This window comes from Micropterus salmoides, unplaced genomic scaffold (genome assembly GCF_014851395.1).
Source record: "Micropterus salmoides isolate LMB-PRFRI ecotype aquatic unplaced genomic scaffold, ASM1485139v1 Ms_hic_scaffold_4, whole genome shotgun sequence".
NCBI classification, from domain to species: Eukaryota; Metazoa; Chordata; class Actinopteri; order Centrarchiformes; family Centrarchidae; genus Micropterus; species Micropterus salmoides.
Genome location: NW_024043372.1, coordinates 19,420,238 through 19,435,390, shown reverse-complemented (window position 1 = coordinate 19,435,390; position 15,153 = coordinate 19,420,238). Strand labels below are relative to the sequence as shown.

Genomic DNA, 15,153 nt, shown 5'->3' with positions numbered 1-15,153 from the left:
ATCCCATTTAAAATACTGCAGTTAAGGTAAAAAATGTTTGACAATGAAATGCACTTTGGCAGCCTGCATTGCCTTAGTGGCTTTCAGTGTTGTATTGTCATAATACATTACTTTTATCTGATGGTATTGCTACTAATCGCTTTGTAGATTTGGGTTATAAAGGCAACAGGGAAGAAAGTGCATGCCAAATGTCGTCATTAAATCTCATTAATGGTTTGGTTTGCACCACCTGCAACATTAAAGTACTGCTTGTGTGATTACCACGTGTCACATCAGTCAAATGTCAACATTGTTATCTTTAACTTCAATGTTTTTAATAGGATAAATCGCATGGTATACCTGAACAGGTGTTCTCCCTTTGCCATATTACACCTCTTGCCAGGACTGTGTGGTTGTGTATAACCTGTACTACCTGACTGAGTCTCCTGTAAGTTTTGTTACACCTGTTATTGATACATATACCGCTGCTTAGCTCCAACCAACTTCAACCTGAGCAGAAGTCCATTTTTTACATTGTGATATAGCTACTAGAATATAACAAAGACCCTGTAAAACTGACCACACAGAAATTCATATTCTTGCAAAAGTCCTGCAACCTTCTAAGTAGCACGTCAGTAATTTCTCCATACACCTATAGACTGATATAGGTCAAAAGTTGGTACATACAACAGGACACAATGTCTAAATTAAAAAGCATGCCTTTTTATTTCTTGAATATATTGAAGTGGTGTTTTTTCCCCCCACTCTACTCAGGTAGGCACACCTTGCACGCTGCTTTTCTTCAGAGGTGAGAGACATTGCACAAGGCACTTTAAATTCTGCCACTCTCTCAGCCTCGAGGCAGCACAAAGGACATCAATCCACTGAGGCTACTTATAAACAGAGGCCAATATGAACCGCACAACCCCGTACAGCTAAATACTTTTAGTACATTCAGACTTTAAATAGAATCATATATTCATACACGCACATCTCACATCAGTAAAAATCATACTAGCATGATATTTGTACAGACCTGCTTCAATTGCTTAAATGCACAGTTTTCTAAAACAATAGACTTGTCCTTGAAAGATGAAACAATCATCTAATGATGATCAAAATGAAAGGTGACAGTCATCAAAGACAATCGCAGCACAGAGCTCGACATAAATGGGGAAAACCTGCATGTCCACATCAGCCATCACCTGGCATCATATCTGACTGTGTGAGGAACATTTCCCGTTATGCTAGGCCTGTTTGACAGAATCAACCCTTCTTCAGGAGGGTGTATACCCAAGATTAGTGTTATAAACCACTGGGTATGATCAACCAGGTAGGGCCTGAATGGTAAAAGGTAGCTCAGAAATTAGGTTCTTACTCCATGTAAGACGTATAATGCCAATTACGCATCTTAAATTTGGTCTCAGAATCACATTTTTAGTAGTGCATTGCTCAGGGTTTGTGAAAGATCACAGGGTGAAACGTGGGGGAGAAAACATTGTGTGACACGAGCAGAACATCAGCAGCATGTGAGTTGAAGATAAGACTGTAGATCATCGCAGAGTGACGGGGGGTGTGGCGTGACAGCAACATGGCAAACACAGCTGGAAAAAGAACTCCTGCTTTTTCAGCTCCTCCGGGATTTTGAGTGCTGGATGAGCCACTGAAGTGTGATATCTGGAATCAAAAGGAACATGCTAGGTCAGTCCAAGGATCGCTTTATGGCTCTGATGACTCAGCATAACTTACTAACAACAAACGATATGATAGCATACAGATTTAGCTTCATAGATCCCCATCAATACACTATTATATTTAGTGCATGCCGTAATGATTCCCCTCACTTCTACTTCATGTGATGACAGGTTTGGTGTAAGAAGTGAAAGTGACACAATGAAACCAGATGTTTTTGAACAAATAAAATGTTATTGTGATTCTCATAGCAATGGTAAAATAAAAATCAATTCATTAAAAAATACTTGCTGTGTACTTATGTATCATTAATGTAATAATCAACATAATTTCAGTTTCCTTAATATAGCCCTAGCAGTGTTGTATTTGCATCTTTATAAAACATAACAAAGAAAACAGTCCTGTTTCTGCCTCATCTTTGACTGATGTTCCATTGTGGTGTGGTTTTATGAGAATATCAACAGCACATAAAAAATAATTTCTCACAAGTGACATCAAAAATGTAATAATAATAATAATAATAATAATAATATTATTGTGAACAATCTAAACAGCAGAGGCCGAGATATCCTGACTTTCAGTCTCTATTATGCTGTATCCTACAATTCTCATAATACCACTCAATAGCGTCTTTTATTAAATCAGCAGGGTCATTTCTTCCGACTTTGGAAAGCTGCTCCTGTGCCACATAAGATAAAATGTTATTACTTCTCTCATCTGTATATTTAAGCTGCTTAGAGAGAATTGTTAAAGTGGGGGTGACAGATTTCCCCCTATCCTGAGTGGAAATTAGGCCTTTGAATGAACACAAAATGATCCCGCAGTCATTAACTACAGCTCACCAATGTTGTCTTTCTCTTTGCAGGAAATGGAGTAGCAGCATATCTCTCTGTCCTGAATAGCTGCGAGATTCCTGTGAGTAGGGGGGGAAAAAAAGGTGCATAAACAACTAAGTGTATAGTCAGACTGATCACCAGCCTCATTCATCTGCAGCACGTGGGACACAGTTGAAGGTGTGAGCGCAACTCTCAGCACTTGACAGCAGAGGGAGCCAGTTCCTTATCGTAAACGTCAACTGAACAGCTCATGTTTTAACAAAAACCACTTCCTCTTCTTTAACAAAGAAAAGGAAATGGTTGTGATTTTTTAACCTGTCATTAGCATAAAGGTTGTTCAACTGGTGTGAGACTGCAGAACAAAAACAGATATTAGTAGTTTTAATATGTACAGCGAGATTTGAAAATAATATTCTAATTTTAAATCTCAATCTCTCTCTTTTCATGACAGAAAGAATCCACAGTGCATCGTCGTACATTTTAAATGACAGAACTGTAGATTCAGCTGTAATACGTTGTGTCATTTGCACCATTTGTCATACTTACATTTTTTCAATGAGCTGCTTCTCATCTAAAGCACTGGGAAGATCCCTTTTGTTACCAAGTACCAACACCTACAAAATACACAACAGTTGAAATCTGCAACTGCTGCAAGTAATCGATGAACCCACACACAGTTTTGCATGACTGGTGCAGGAATCACAAAAAGCTTTAAACTGATTGATAAACTGAACACTTACAGGAATTCCTTGCAACTGAGGTTTGTCTAATAAATTGTGAAGCTCATTTCTAGATGCCTCCACCTTTTCTCGATCTGCTGCATCAACCATGTACCTAAAAAAATTTGATAAAACAATTGGTAAAATGTGTTTTATATGCATTTATACTATGTTTAGTTCAACTCCAAGCAAGGGTTTGATTTCCACTAATTTGTTTTTCAGACTAACTTGAAAATCGAAACTGCAATACTCACACGATTGCATTAACTCCCCGACAGTACCGCTCCCACATGCTCCTGAACCTCGGCTGCCCACCTATATCCCAGATCTACAGAATTAAGGGCACATCATCACATGGTGTTGCTGTTTCAAATGTCATTAACAATGCAATTGTTGCTTCCTTGTAAAACCAGTGTGCTGGGTTTATGCTGGTTATGCTGGTAAGTAATTACATTTTCAATGTGATCACAGCAGAAAGATTAAAAATACCTTGATGGTGACGTTTCCTTTGGTGACCTTCCTCATGTTGAATCCAACTGTAGGGATCATGTCTTCACTGAAATGCCCAGACTGAAAGGAAAAACACGTAAACAAAAGTATAAGTCATTTCTTATTGAATTTTGTTTCCTTCGATTGATGAAAATATCACTGCAGTTTACTGTAGAGGGGAGGTGTGGGGAGGGATGGGCATAGCATAGCATACTGAAGTAGCATATATCCACTTCGCGCACACATTTTAAAAACAGCCATACTACGAAATTAGAAATGTTTCAGCCCAGTAAAAAGGACAGAGAAACAACTGCAACAGTGTAATTATCACTCAGCTGCATCATACATCCATAATAAAGTGTACAGGAAGAACTCCAGTAAAAGGAGTAGGACTCATATTTTTTGCATCTTTGTGTAATTGTTAGAAAACAATGTAACATAACTATGACATGATGCATGGCCTGGGATCTCTTCGTACTTTTACACTTTTATATACTTTTATTAACAACTAAAGTGCCTGTGCGGTAATTTTTGAATAAAGTCTAGTACTGCTCATTACACAAAGTTTAAGATTTAAATTATGTCTAAAATGAGTTGATAAAAATGTCATTTTTTGAATTAGTTCATTAAAGTGTTGTTCCTGCAGTCGCAGGTGTTTAAAGGGCTCTCTGAGTGGAATAATGTACCTGTAAATATTCGGTCCACATCGTCTTTCCACCTGTTATTATAGGATAACTTGTGCACATGTCCATAAAAACACCTCATATAATTATGTTCCATAAGTTTATTAGTTAATGCTATCCCTGACATCCATACTCTTATAATCTATTAATGATGATCCATTTTCATGCTCTGCTTGTAGTATGATCTCCGGATTTTCATTTCTTATTATTTGATACTTGATTTGTTTTATTGTTGTTTTTTAAAATCCCAGTGGATATCGTTTCATTATGTTGGTATTTCTGTTTTTGTGAAATGTTTTCTCCAATTGTGTATATTTTGTATTACTGTTGTTGAGGAACACCTTGATGGTACATCTCAAGGTGTTATTCCTAATAATTTCATGCTGTAAAAATCTAGTTTCTGTGCCCAAACCTATGAAAAAGCAGGGAGCAGGAACTGTGAAAAGCAAACGTGCTCTTAAAATGAAAAAAAAAAAAAAAAAAAAAATCACTTTCCACCCCAGTGACAAACAAGCTAAATACAGGTTCTCCACATGTTCTGGTTTTTGTGAATGCTCATTACTACAAACTGAAGTGGGAAGAAATAAAACCACTTCAGCATACAGAAACAGTGGCATTCCCCTTTAACATCAAAACTCACAGGCTGTTTATATTCCTTTTCCCTGCTTTGTAAAGCCGAGAGCATGCCCTGTCGGTTGTACGCACATTTCACAGCACATGACTAGCAGGAGTCACCTGATAAAGCTAAGTGGAAATGTGTGTAGCAGTCTTATGACTGAGAAAGGAGGAACTACCCACGCTACAACCTCTCACTCTCTTTTTTTAACAACCCTGTTATCTGATGCCAGGAGCGCCCAGATATCTGATTTGAAAAACTGACATTTTCTGTACACACACCCTCTTCTTTTAAACTCTCCAACGTTGGTAGCAATAGTTTCTGCCTAGTAAAAGTTCCACCAGTTTCTTTGGTGACTGTGCTATTGATATTTAAACTTTTTTAAACACTTATGATCAATTAATTCATCTACTAATAATTTTCTTGATTCATAGTTGTACAGTCAATTAAATCTCTTAAAAAATGTGACAAATACACAGAAACAGGCACAGTTTCCTAAAGCCCAAAGTGACGTCTTAAAATAGTAAAAGGTGTGTGTGTGTGTGTGTGTGTGTGTGTGTGTACAAAATGTTGTGACTAACAAAGCCATGGAACTTTCAAGCTCTTTTGTCACAATATAAGCTGCTAAAATTTCAGTTGCTGTGGAGCAATTAGCCAATGAAAATTGCTCCACCAGAAACAACAGTTTTGAGAAACCCCTCGCAGAATTGCACAAGGGGAATGGCTTGACAAACAGATGCCCTCAAGCCTCCAGTCACAGGAGATCACAGCAAAAGATACGTCTGCGTGCCTTACATCACAATTTGCATCTAAAGCTAGTGTAGTAGGAGTCATGTCAGACGATTAGACATCAACATGTGTTTATGCTATACTACACTTAACCGACCAATGTTTATAAACAGTTAGTCTAGTCACCTCTGTTGGTGTGTTGAAGGAATCTGTCACTTTTTTACAGCCAACAACTGTTTGCTCTAAATCAAGTTACAACAGTCTGTATTGGTTATCAGTGAGCCAGCTGCAGTTTTGTCTCTTTGTAACAGGTTCTTAAAATCTTAAGCATAATTAGTTTGTTTTGGAGTGGAGGTCAGTGGTCTTGCTGCTTTCGTCTGATTCTGTGAGATTAGCACACCCCATTCATTTGAAAGAATGTGGCATTAGGAAATAAAAAGCATCCTTATTTAAAAACTATATATATTTATTGGACTATATTCACACATTTATAATTTATTTCATAGCCATGTTTATTCATTCACGTATTTATTTATTTATTTAACATTGACTTATGGCACTTTATAACTTCTTGCAGGAGACCTGTGTTGACACACTGTGTTGTAATGTGGATGTTTGGCTGCTGTAATGGTCAGCTTGTTTTTAAGTTAACCTCCTGGAGGCAGAAAAACGCTTAGAGCTTTTAACACTTGTGCAAAATGACCCCACCGTCTGGAGGAAATAAAAAAAAAAAGTAATGTGGACAGGTGTTGTAAATTGCACATAAACACGTTACAGTGCACCTGGTGCTGGTGCATAATTGTATGTTGCAGCCCCGATATTATTGCTGTGCCCACGTCCCAAAAACAAATCAACTTAACTGAACAACAAAGCAAATGCAATGTTATAAATTCTGTGTTTGAGCTTAGCATGCTAAACAATCACCACAAATAAGCAAATCCACCAGCAGCAAACTAACGTTAGTTAGCTCAGCTGACTTGTTGACACAAGTCCAACAACCTGACTGAGTTTCAGGTTTGTTTTTTTATGGGTGCTGCGGTCGCAACAGAGCAACGTTACATCGTTTTTGGACCCGAAAAACGCAGACAGCGTAGCACTGACCTAGCTTTGTAACCGGTTATCCCATTATTAGCGCTAATGGTGTTAGCACTAACATAGCAAGGTGGCTAGCGGCTGAAGACTTGACTTACAGCGATCACGTTTACAAATGTTGTTTTCCCCGAGTACTGGAGGCCAACCAGCGTCAGCTCCATCTCCTCCTTCCAGAACAGAGACCTGAACCAGTCCAGAAGCCGGTTTATTAGTGCCAGCATCTTGAGGTCGGTGTTCACACTCCCCTGTGGTTGTATCTGTCTCTCCCTCCCTGTCAGATGTGGCGTTGTGTCCAGCTAGGAAGGGAAGTGGGACGCTGTCATATGATCAGTCTGCCTGAACGTGCCCGGGAGCGCCCCAAGTGGCGCAGGGAGAAAACACACCCAGTCTACATGTATTTTGGACAATGTGGAGGTTAACAAAGGGTTTAACCTAAAAAAAAAAATGCAATGTACATATATTTCAAATTAAACCCACACCAGTCTTATGCTGTTCTCCCAGCAAACAAAACAAACATTCACAGTACAGTACAAATAAGTTTTTTTTTCTCTGTCTGCCAGGATTGACAGGATAGTAATCTGTAACCACAAACTACAGGGCTTGGCTCCAGTATGTCATGTGGTGTAGATGGTCTCATTTAACCATGTGTGTTTGTTTGTTTTTTGGTGCATACAAATATACAATAGCTTATTAAAATTATAGATTAGCTGGCTAAAACACCTCACTGTATAATACACCCTGTGTAATACAACGCTTTATTGCATGTATTTTGCAATATTTACATTTTAACATAGCAAGAGAAGAAGCTATAAGATAACATAAGATAATATAGACTTTTATTTATTGCATTAAATACAGTAGTTATGTGTACACCTGTATAACAAGCCTTTGTGATGTTGTAACGTTTTTAAATAGAAATTGATACAAAACACTTTTCCTGATACAAAGATAAAATGAGAAGATTATTTCTAATTGGTCAGCATAGGGTGAAGGTTAGATTTTTCTTTTATAGTCAGTGAGTGAAAAGAAGGGGGGTTAAAAGCCTATTTATTTTAATTAATAGTGTATAGTAGCTCATGTAAAGAAATATTTAAATGGTTACCTGGATGATGTATTTTAGAAGGCACCTGAATGAGTCCAATAAAACTAACTTACTAAATAATGCAAAAACCTCTATCAACATCTATGAATGTGTCACATCAAAAGGAGAAATTCAGACCAGTAGAAAGTAAATAACGTTTTTGAAAAAAAAAATTATTTTGCAATTTCAAATCCAGTGATGCAAATTATAATTCATCTTTAGCTTTTGTCCTGGATGTAATATAACTTGGTCTTACTAATCAGTTAGTATTGGATTACATTACATTCATTTGGAAGGTGCTTTTGCCCAAAGCTGAACAGTGTTTTTGTCCTCCACATACACCAGGAAGAAGAAAAGGACACTTTTCATTGAGCAAGTGAACAATAAACACAGACAAGAAACTACTTGTTATATAATATTCTTAGGGGGCTTGATTGATGTAACAGGGAAAGCTACAGGTCTATCTTGAAATCATTAGCTGACCCTACAAGTGTTCACTGACCTTCCAGTTCTAGTTATTTCTCACTTGTAACTGTCCTTGAGAGGCAACAGTTAAACTGAGAAGGTAGAGACAGTACCTCAGGCGTCAGGCTAGCAGATATCTGTGTTCTCTGAGAAAATGGCAATGTTGAATCTTACATGAATGTTTACAAGAACTTACTGGCTCCACAGATTAGAGCAGACAGACAGAAACATAAAAGGGACCAAAAGATGTTATGCTTCAGATTTGGTGTTGGCATTTGACATGTTCACATTATACGCTGGCACTGTATCTCCTCCACCGGGCTCAATAAGCCATACTATGACTTCATCAGTCTCACCTGAACCTGGCACACAATATTTATTCAACAAATCATCTATGTTCTTCAGCGCCCTTAATTATCATTATCAGAAGACAAAAAAAGAGAGTTGGGATCTTTGGAACATCTATATATTCATGAACACAGTTGGACACACACACACACGGACACAGTTGTTAATCATTTAGAGTTTCACATCAATATTTACCATTTCTTACTATTTTCATACGCTACACTAACGTTATATACATTATAAAAATATATTATAATTCATACGTTACACACAATCAAACCTGCACATGTAATCTGTTGACCACTGAGTAGCTCTGCTGGAGCAGATGGGGGGTGCCTTGCTAAAAGGCACCTCAATATTGGCAATGAGGACGGAATAACTGCCTAGATTTGTCCTGATAAAGATCTAACCATGGACTTTTATCTCTAACCTTAACAGGTTTCTCTTACCGAGCAAGATGCTTTGTACCACATTAATATTATTATACTACTTGTGGTTGAACAGACTGACCATGTCATCTTAGACGTCTTTGTTAAGAAACAGTGACTTTTTCCAGATGCAGGAGGCAAAAACTGTTCCTGTTCATGGATTCATCCTTCATGATGAGCCCGAGCCCACTCTCCTCCTTTGACAGGTGAAAGTCATTGGTACTGGTGAAGCCTGTGACGATGTCGATAGGATTATTATCTGAAGCAAAGAGAATAAAGGCAAACAACATTTTTTTAAATCAGTAGCATCATCAAATATTGACAGCAGTCTTGTAATTTATCTTTCCCTACAAATCACCTACACTCACACTCTCGCACACCACATTGAATGTTCAGTTTCATACAGCAATTTCATATATTTGAAGTATTTTAAACATGTAATTATTGCTGATGCTGCTTACTTTTTAATGCACTGCTAGAAAAAATCAAGTCAATTAATATTCAGGGATATCAATTTGTCCAGTTAGGAAGCATGAGCGATTGTGAACCAGTGTTACTTGTTTTGGTACAAATGAAAGTGACACAACAGGTGTAACCAGCAAGCCATCAGCAAGACAACTCCCACAAATGGAATGGTTTTGCAGATGGTGGCCACAGTTTCCAGTAAAGTCTCTAGTGTTTCAGGTATCAAAACAGCCTGTTGCACTGAACAACATCTGGTGCACTGAGCTGTCAGTCAAACACTCACTTAGCCAATGTGGATGCACCCCTCAAAAGCCCGCCTATGCAAGACTTTGTGTCAGAGCTGTAAACAAAAAGTCAGGCAGCACAAATGAGAAAGCTGGCAGCATGACCCCAAAGCTGACCGTGAGAGCAAAAGTCTGATCAGTGAGAAAGCAGCAGAGGGAGCTGTAAACAAAAGCACTTATTATCAAAAAAACGTAAAAGCCCAATGTTGTTTGCAAGTTATACATCTTACTTGAGATAATTTGTTTTTTCTTCATTGTGTTTTATTCGCTTTCAAATTATTATTTTTTGTTTGATTTTACAAAAGCTTTGGTTTTTTAAATTGGTACACATCTGATTCCATACAACAGGCAGTAAAGCGGGAGAATATTTACACAAGTACACATACAAAATACAAAATACTTTTTGTTTCAATTTCTACTGTCCATTTTATTTTTGTTTATAGTGTGGATATATGTGTTCTCTATACTGCACATACAATAATATATAATATATTATATATTATAGATTTTTTCTAGCAGTGCATTATATAATATATATAATGCACATACCTGGCAATAAAGCTGATTCTGATTCTGATTTCTGATATATCTTGATTACTTTGCAGAGATCCGCTTTCGCTTGAGCATTAGAGAGTCTTTTCCTGTCGATTGGCATCCAAAAAAAGGCCATTTTAAGTGTACTTTTTAAATCAGTTTTAAAAAAGTCACATTACTCAGTTGCTGTTACCAATTAATGCCATGAGTTATTGATGTCAAGCCTGTGATTTATGGTAATAAATGAAATCAACATGTGCTGATATGTTAATCATGATACTGTATGTATTTCCATTAAGACCCACTTACGTGAATTTTGCTTCCTCAGGTTCTTTATAAAGGCATGAGATAGAAACACAAGGAGGGTGAGAGAAAGCAAAACAAAGCCGATGCCAAGGAGCACGCTGATGAAGTCTCCACCTTTTATGTGCGTCTCTGGTGAAACATCAAATCATGGTCAAGTTAGTTCAATTTACCTATATTATCATTATGTGTACTGCAGAGCAAAAATAATTATTTTGCATGCACGTAATGCCAGATGATGAAAAAGATGATAGTTTCTGTATGTCTACATACCATGTTCAAAGCAAACTGCATTGTGGCTTTTGTTGCCTGGAAACTTTTCAATACTGCACCTGTTGACCAGAAATATTTTATGTTACTGTAATTTGACATTTCATGGGGAATTATTTTGTAGCAGAAGTCTCTTGAGGTCTTACTGTGTTCTTGGCTTGCAGACATCCTCTTTCACATCAAAATATGCATTATCAGGGCATGAAGGCTCACACTGATATGAATACTTTATCAGACCTTTGCTTGAGGAAGTGACTGCAAAGATAGATAGATATATGGATAGACAGACAGACATGATAGCATGCAACGCACGTAAGTATAGCCTCATAGAGTGGCTTGCGTTTCAGTCCAACCACAGCTTGCTCTGTGCATGACTCCAGTCTGTGACATTAAGTATGTTTTGTGGTCCCCTTAACAAAGATCATCATTGAGATTAATGTCTGATAACAGAACAGAAACACGTGCCAGCCAGCAGTTCAGTCAGCATTTTGTAGGACTCAAATTTTGGCAAACATGTTGACACTAAGCTTTCTTGACATTGTTATGAAGATCTCTTCTGTGACTCACTGAACGTACTAGCAGTCACAAAGGATCACTGACATTTTAAAATAACACCTGACAACAATTTGGTACAACCACACAACTTATCAAGAGAAGAAAGTGAGATGGCAGCGTCAATCCAGCCTACATTTCTGGTACATAGAGCAATGTATTACCCACATTTATTTCCACTTTCAAACATTGAAACCCTCTGGCATGACACCCACAAATAAACAAAGAAAACAGTAATTGATGGATTCAAACCAAAAGTGTGAAAGCATTAATTCACTTAAAAAAAAACTGCAACCACAACTTGTTTCTTTCATACATGTACATTCTCACCTGTTCTCTTCAGTTTCTCCCCGGTGACACATTTGTTTTCCTCACAGTGTGAGCAGAGATTGTTGGAGCACAGGAAACCAAAGTGGCAGGAACAGTTAGCATTTGTGGTCGGCATACATTTCTGAGTATACCCTGTAGAAAGACAAGAATTTAAACCACAGGACTGTTTTTTCTTTTATCCACTACATGAAATGCTGTGTCAACATCACAGGCAGGTGTTTCACTAGAGATCCCCAGAGAGCAGGGTTACCATATTTTTAAAGTCAAACCTAGCGTTATTTTCAGTCTCACCTTGTTGGCATGACTGGCATTCCTCACATCTGTCAAAGACGTTAGGATGGCTTGAGTAGTAGCCCTCCTCACAGGTGTTACAGACAGTTTGCTGGTGCTCTGAGCAGAACGCCGTCATGTATGTACCTTCAAAATAAGAAACAAATTAAATTAGTCACTCTCAAAAATAAGGGCAACATACACACTGAATGAAACCTCTCAGCTTATGTGATAAAGACAGTGGAATGATTAGATGAAACAATTTAACAGATGTATACAAAACACATTTTATCTTATTTTAAAGAAGAATTATCCGTTTTACCTGGGAGACACAGGTTACAGCACCGGCCATTTATTAAAGTTTGTTGATCACCACAGCCTGCAGCGTATTCTATAGTCCAAAAACTCAAAACACATATTACCGCCAGGGAAAGGCTCAGAGGAATCATTATGACCACTGCTCTGCTCGTGCCTTCATGGTTTTATCTAGCCTGTTGCTGACGTCAGATGGTAGTGTGGTTAGCTCGAGGAGAGACATTGTGTGATACATGTACACTAATTCAGGAAGCGAAAGACCACTTGTAACTATTGGTAACATATGTTGCAGAAAAGGAAATAAAGCAATTTCAGTTCAACCACCTGTCTGCACACTAAAAGTGCACTACAGAAACATTTTTGTAAAACTCTTACTCTTTTATAAATTGAATGCGCCCACAGATTTCAGGTTTGGTCACAATAGTAGTGCATGGTCCACTCGTCTCTGATTTCCAGTGTTTATTATTATTATCTGTGAAGGCTTCTTTCCTAGATAGACACAAGGGATAGCTCACAAGTCGAACTACTAAAGAACAGGTAAGAAATCTAGTGTTCTTTCCACCTAACCTTGGTGGTATCTAGTCATTCAGATATCTGATGTCTTTGCGGAGGTATTGAGATATCCATACCTAAGACTTTAAAAACTTGCTTTTTGTAGCAAAGTGTGAGAAAAGGAAGTGGAAAAATATTTTTGCATGTAATTTACATGTCTACATTCTTATTTATTTTATTGTTTATTTAACAGGGACAATGTATTGTACCAGATATAGCTAAACGTTCATCTGTAGCCACTGGTGATCCAGAAATCAGTATTTCTGTACCCATGTGTGTTAGAACTGGTTATGGTGGTCAAGACCACATTTAGGAAGCACGTAACTGGAACTTAATTGTTCTCTATGGAAAGTGTGTGTATAAATAACACACCGCAAGCTGACATTGTCAAGTGACGTATATAATGCTTCCAAATGCTCCTCCGGTGTTTTCTCTTTGTTTATGTACTCAAAGTTGATTAGTCTAAAGCACAATTTGACACTAATACTGTTGCAGGGCAGAGTGCTGTTTCCTGGCAAATACAACACACTGTTGACTAGATCTGAAAAGATCAGTAGATAAAGTGACAGAAACTGAGTCACTAGCAATTATGAAAATCGATTTAATTATTTAAATCAATTCTCAAGAAACAATGCCAAATATTTGCTGGTTTCCACTTTGATTTGAAACACACAATTTATAGGATCTTTTGTTTTTCTCTGTTTAATATCATTGTAGTGTACTGTTGATTGCACAAAACAAGCAATCTGTGGACATTACCTTTGGCTCAGGAAACCTGCAATAGATATGCGTTTAGCCTTCTTATATGTTTCTTGCATTCTCTTATTCTCAGACCACACTATTAATGTATAATCATAAAAGAATCAACAGATATATAACAATAATTGGTGGAGCCTCATCAAGGTGTTGTGTGTTCCAGGAAAACATCGCTGAATGAATGATCTGATCACTCTGATGTATCCACACTGACTCATTCTGAAAGCAAGTAAGTAAGTGATTAATATTGACACATGACTTGTGGTCCTGTTAACTTTTGAACAGCCTGACTGTGGTCATCATTTGCATGGATTCCTTTTAATGTGCTTCTTTCTATAGATTTATGTGAGAGGACACTTTGAATTATAGTAGCCTACAATGCAGAACACCAAATTCTTCAAATGCCTCTGTCATTCACACTCTCTCACAACCACGTGTCTGAAATCTCCTTCAGGATCTGACATCACCACAGACGTACTTATACGTAGTTCTCCAATTCTGTGTGAAGCGTCATTGAATGGCCACAAATGTAGACACTGTAGGTAGCTACATTGTCCCACCCACTCTGCGGGTGTTGTGGTGAGTGTGAGTGGCAGACGTGCTGCTACTTTTTGCGCTATGATGTAAAAGCCTACTAAAGGTTAAGGTATGACATTTGAGGGCACTGAATACAGAAGCACCTGATGCATCACCTGACACTACAAATCCTTCTGTCACAGAGCCTCTCTGGAGGGAGTTGTGTGGGGTCTGATAAATTGCCTCAAGTGATGTGACTTTCTGTGTAGTTAGAAAGAAGTGATCTTACCTCTTTAGTCTGCTACTAGCATAACACACCAGAATCCCTGACTGGGTTGTATTGTGGGTAATATAAGCGACTGGTTTGGACATGGTTTTGATTTGATTTTGATTTTTTTTTAAGAAACTGTCACTGTCACAATGTTACAGACATGTAATGCTAAACTGACAGACTACTCTATTAAAATGCCTCTACGAAGAGATCACAATTACTTAAATACAGATTACTTGTTTGCATGAAGATAAAGGAAGACTCCTTTTTATAGGCAATGAAAAGCCCAGTTAAAAGCCCAGTCCCAATTATACACCTGTCCCTTTAATTGGCCTGGTGTGGCTACACATTTTGACAAATAAACGCAGGTCTCAATTAGACAACTGGTCTGGTGTTTATAGAAGTTTGGATATGGATGGATAAAACCTTGTTTGTGGACCTTGGATGTTCAGTGTGTATGTTTTTGTGGCATCTAGTTGTGAGGGTTGAGAATTGCAACCAATGACTCAGTCACCGCTCACCCCTCCCTTTGAAAGTGCACAGGAGAAGCTACTGTGGCCGATACTCTCTGTCAGCTA

The 15,153-nt window shown here is 37.9% G+C and overlaps 2 protein-coding genes across 3 annotated transcripts; both read right to left on the bottom strand.

The window, feature by feature from the left end:
* Window positions 1–680: 680 nt before the first annotated feature.
* Window positions 681–7,145, bottom strand: arl8ba (ADP-ribosylation factor-like 8Ba). Its single transcript, XM_038697204.1, has 7 exons — window positions 6,934–7,145; window positions 3,716–3,796; window positions 3,481–3,554; window positions 3,248–3,341; window positions 3,054–3,121; window positions 2,514–2,584; window positions 681–1,656 (listed from the first exon to the last, which is right to left on the bottom strand). The coding sequence occupies exons 1-7, from the start codon at window positions 7,054–7,056 to the stop codon at window positions 1,607–1,609; spliced, it is 561 nt and encodes a 186-aa protein (XP_038553132.1). The 5' UTR covers window positions 7,057–7,145; the 3' UTR covers window positions 681–1,606.
* Window positions 7,146–8,831: 1,686 nt separating this feature from the next.
* On the bottom strand, window positions 8,832–12,638 carry tnfrsf18 (tumor necrosis factor receptor superfamily, member 18). Of its 2 annotated transcripts, XM_038697203.1 has the most exons (8): window positions 12,488–12,638; window positions 12,187–12,312; window positions 11,896–12,027; window positions 11,160–11,268; window positions 11,017–11,075; window positions 10,750–10,875; window positions 10,456–10,547; window positions 9,282–9,416 (listed from the first exon to the last, which is right to left on the bottom strand). In XM_038697203.1, the coding sequence occupies exons 1-7, from the start codon at window positions 12,612–12,614 to the stop codon at window positions 10,501–10,503; spliced, it is 726 nt and encodes a 241-aa protein (XP_038553131.1). In that variant the 5' UTR covers window positions 12,615–12,638; the 3' UTR covers window positions 9,282–9,416; window positions 10,456–10,500. The 2 variants fall into 2 exon arrangements, with proteins under 2 accessions (XP_038553130.1, XP_038553131.1); XM_038697202.1 differs by lacking the exon at window positions 10,456–10,547 and having other exon boundaries at window positions 8,832–9,416; window positions 12,488–12,635.
* Between the last annotated feature and the right edge of the window lie 2,515 nt (window positions 12,639–15,153).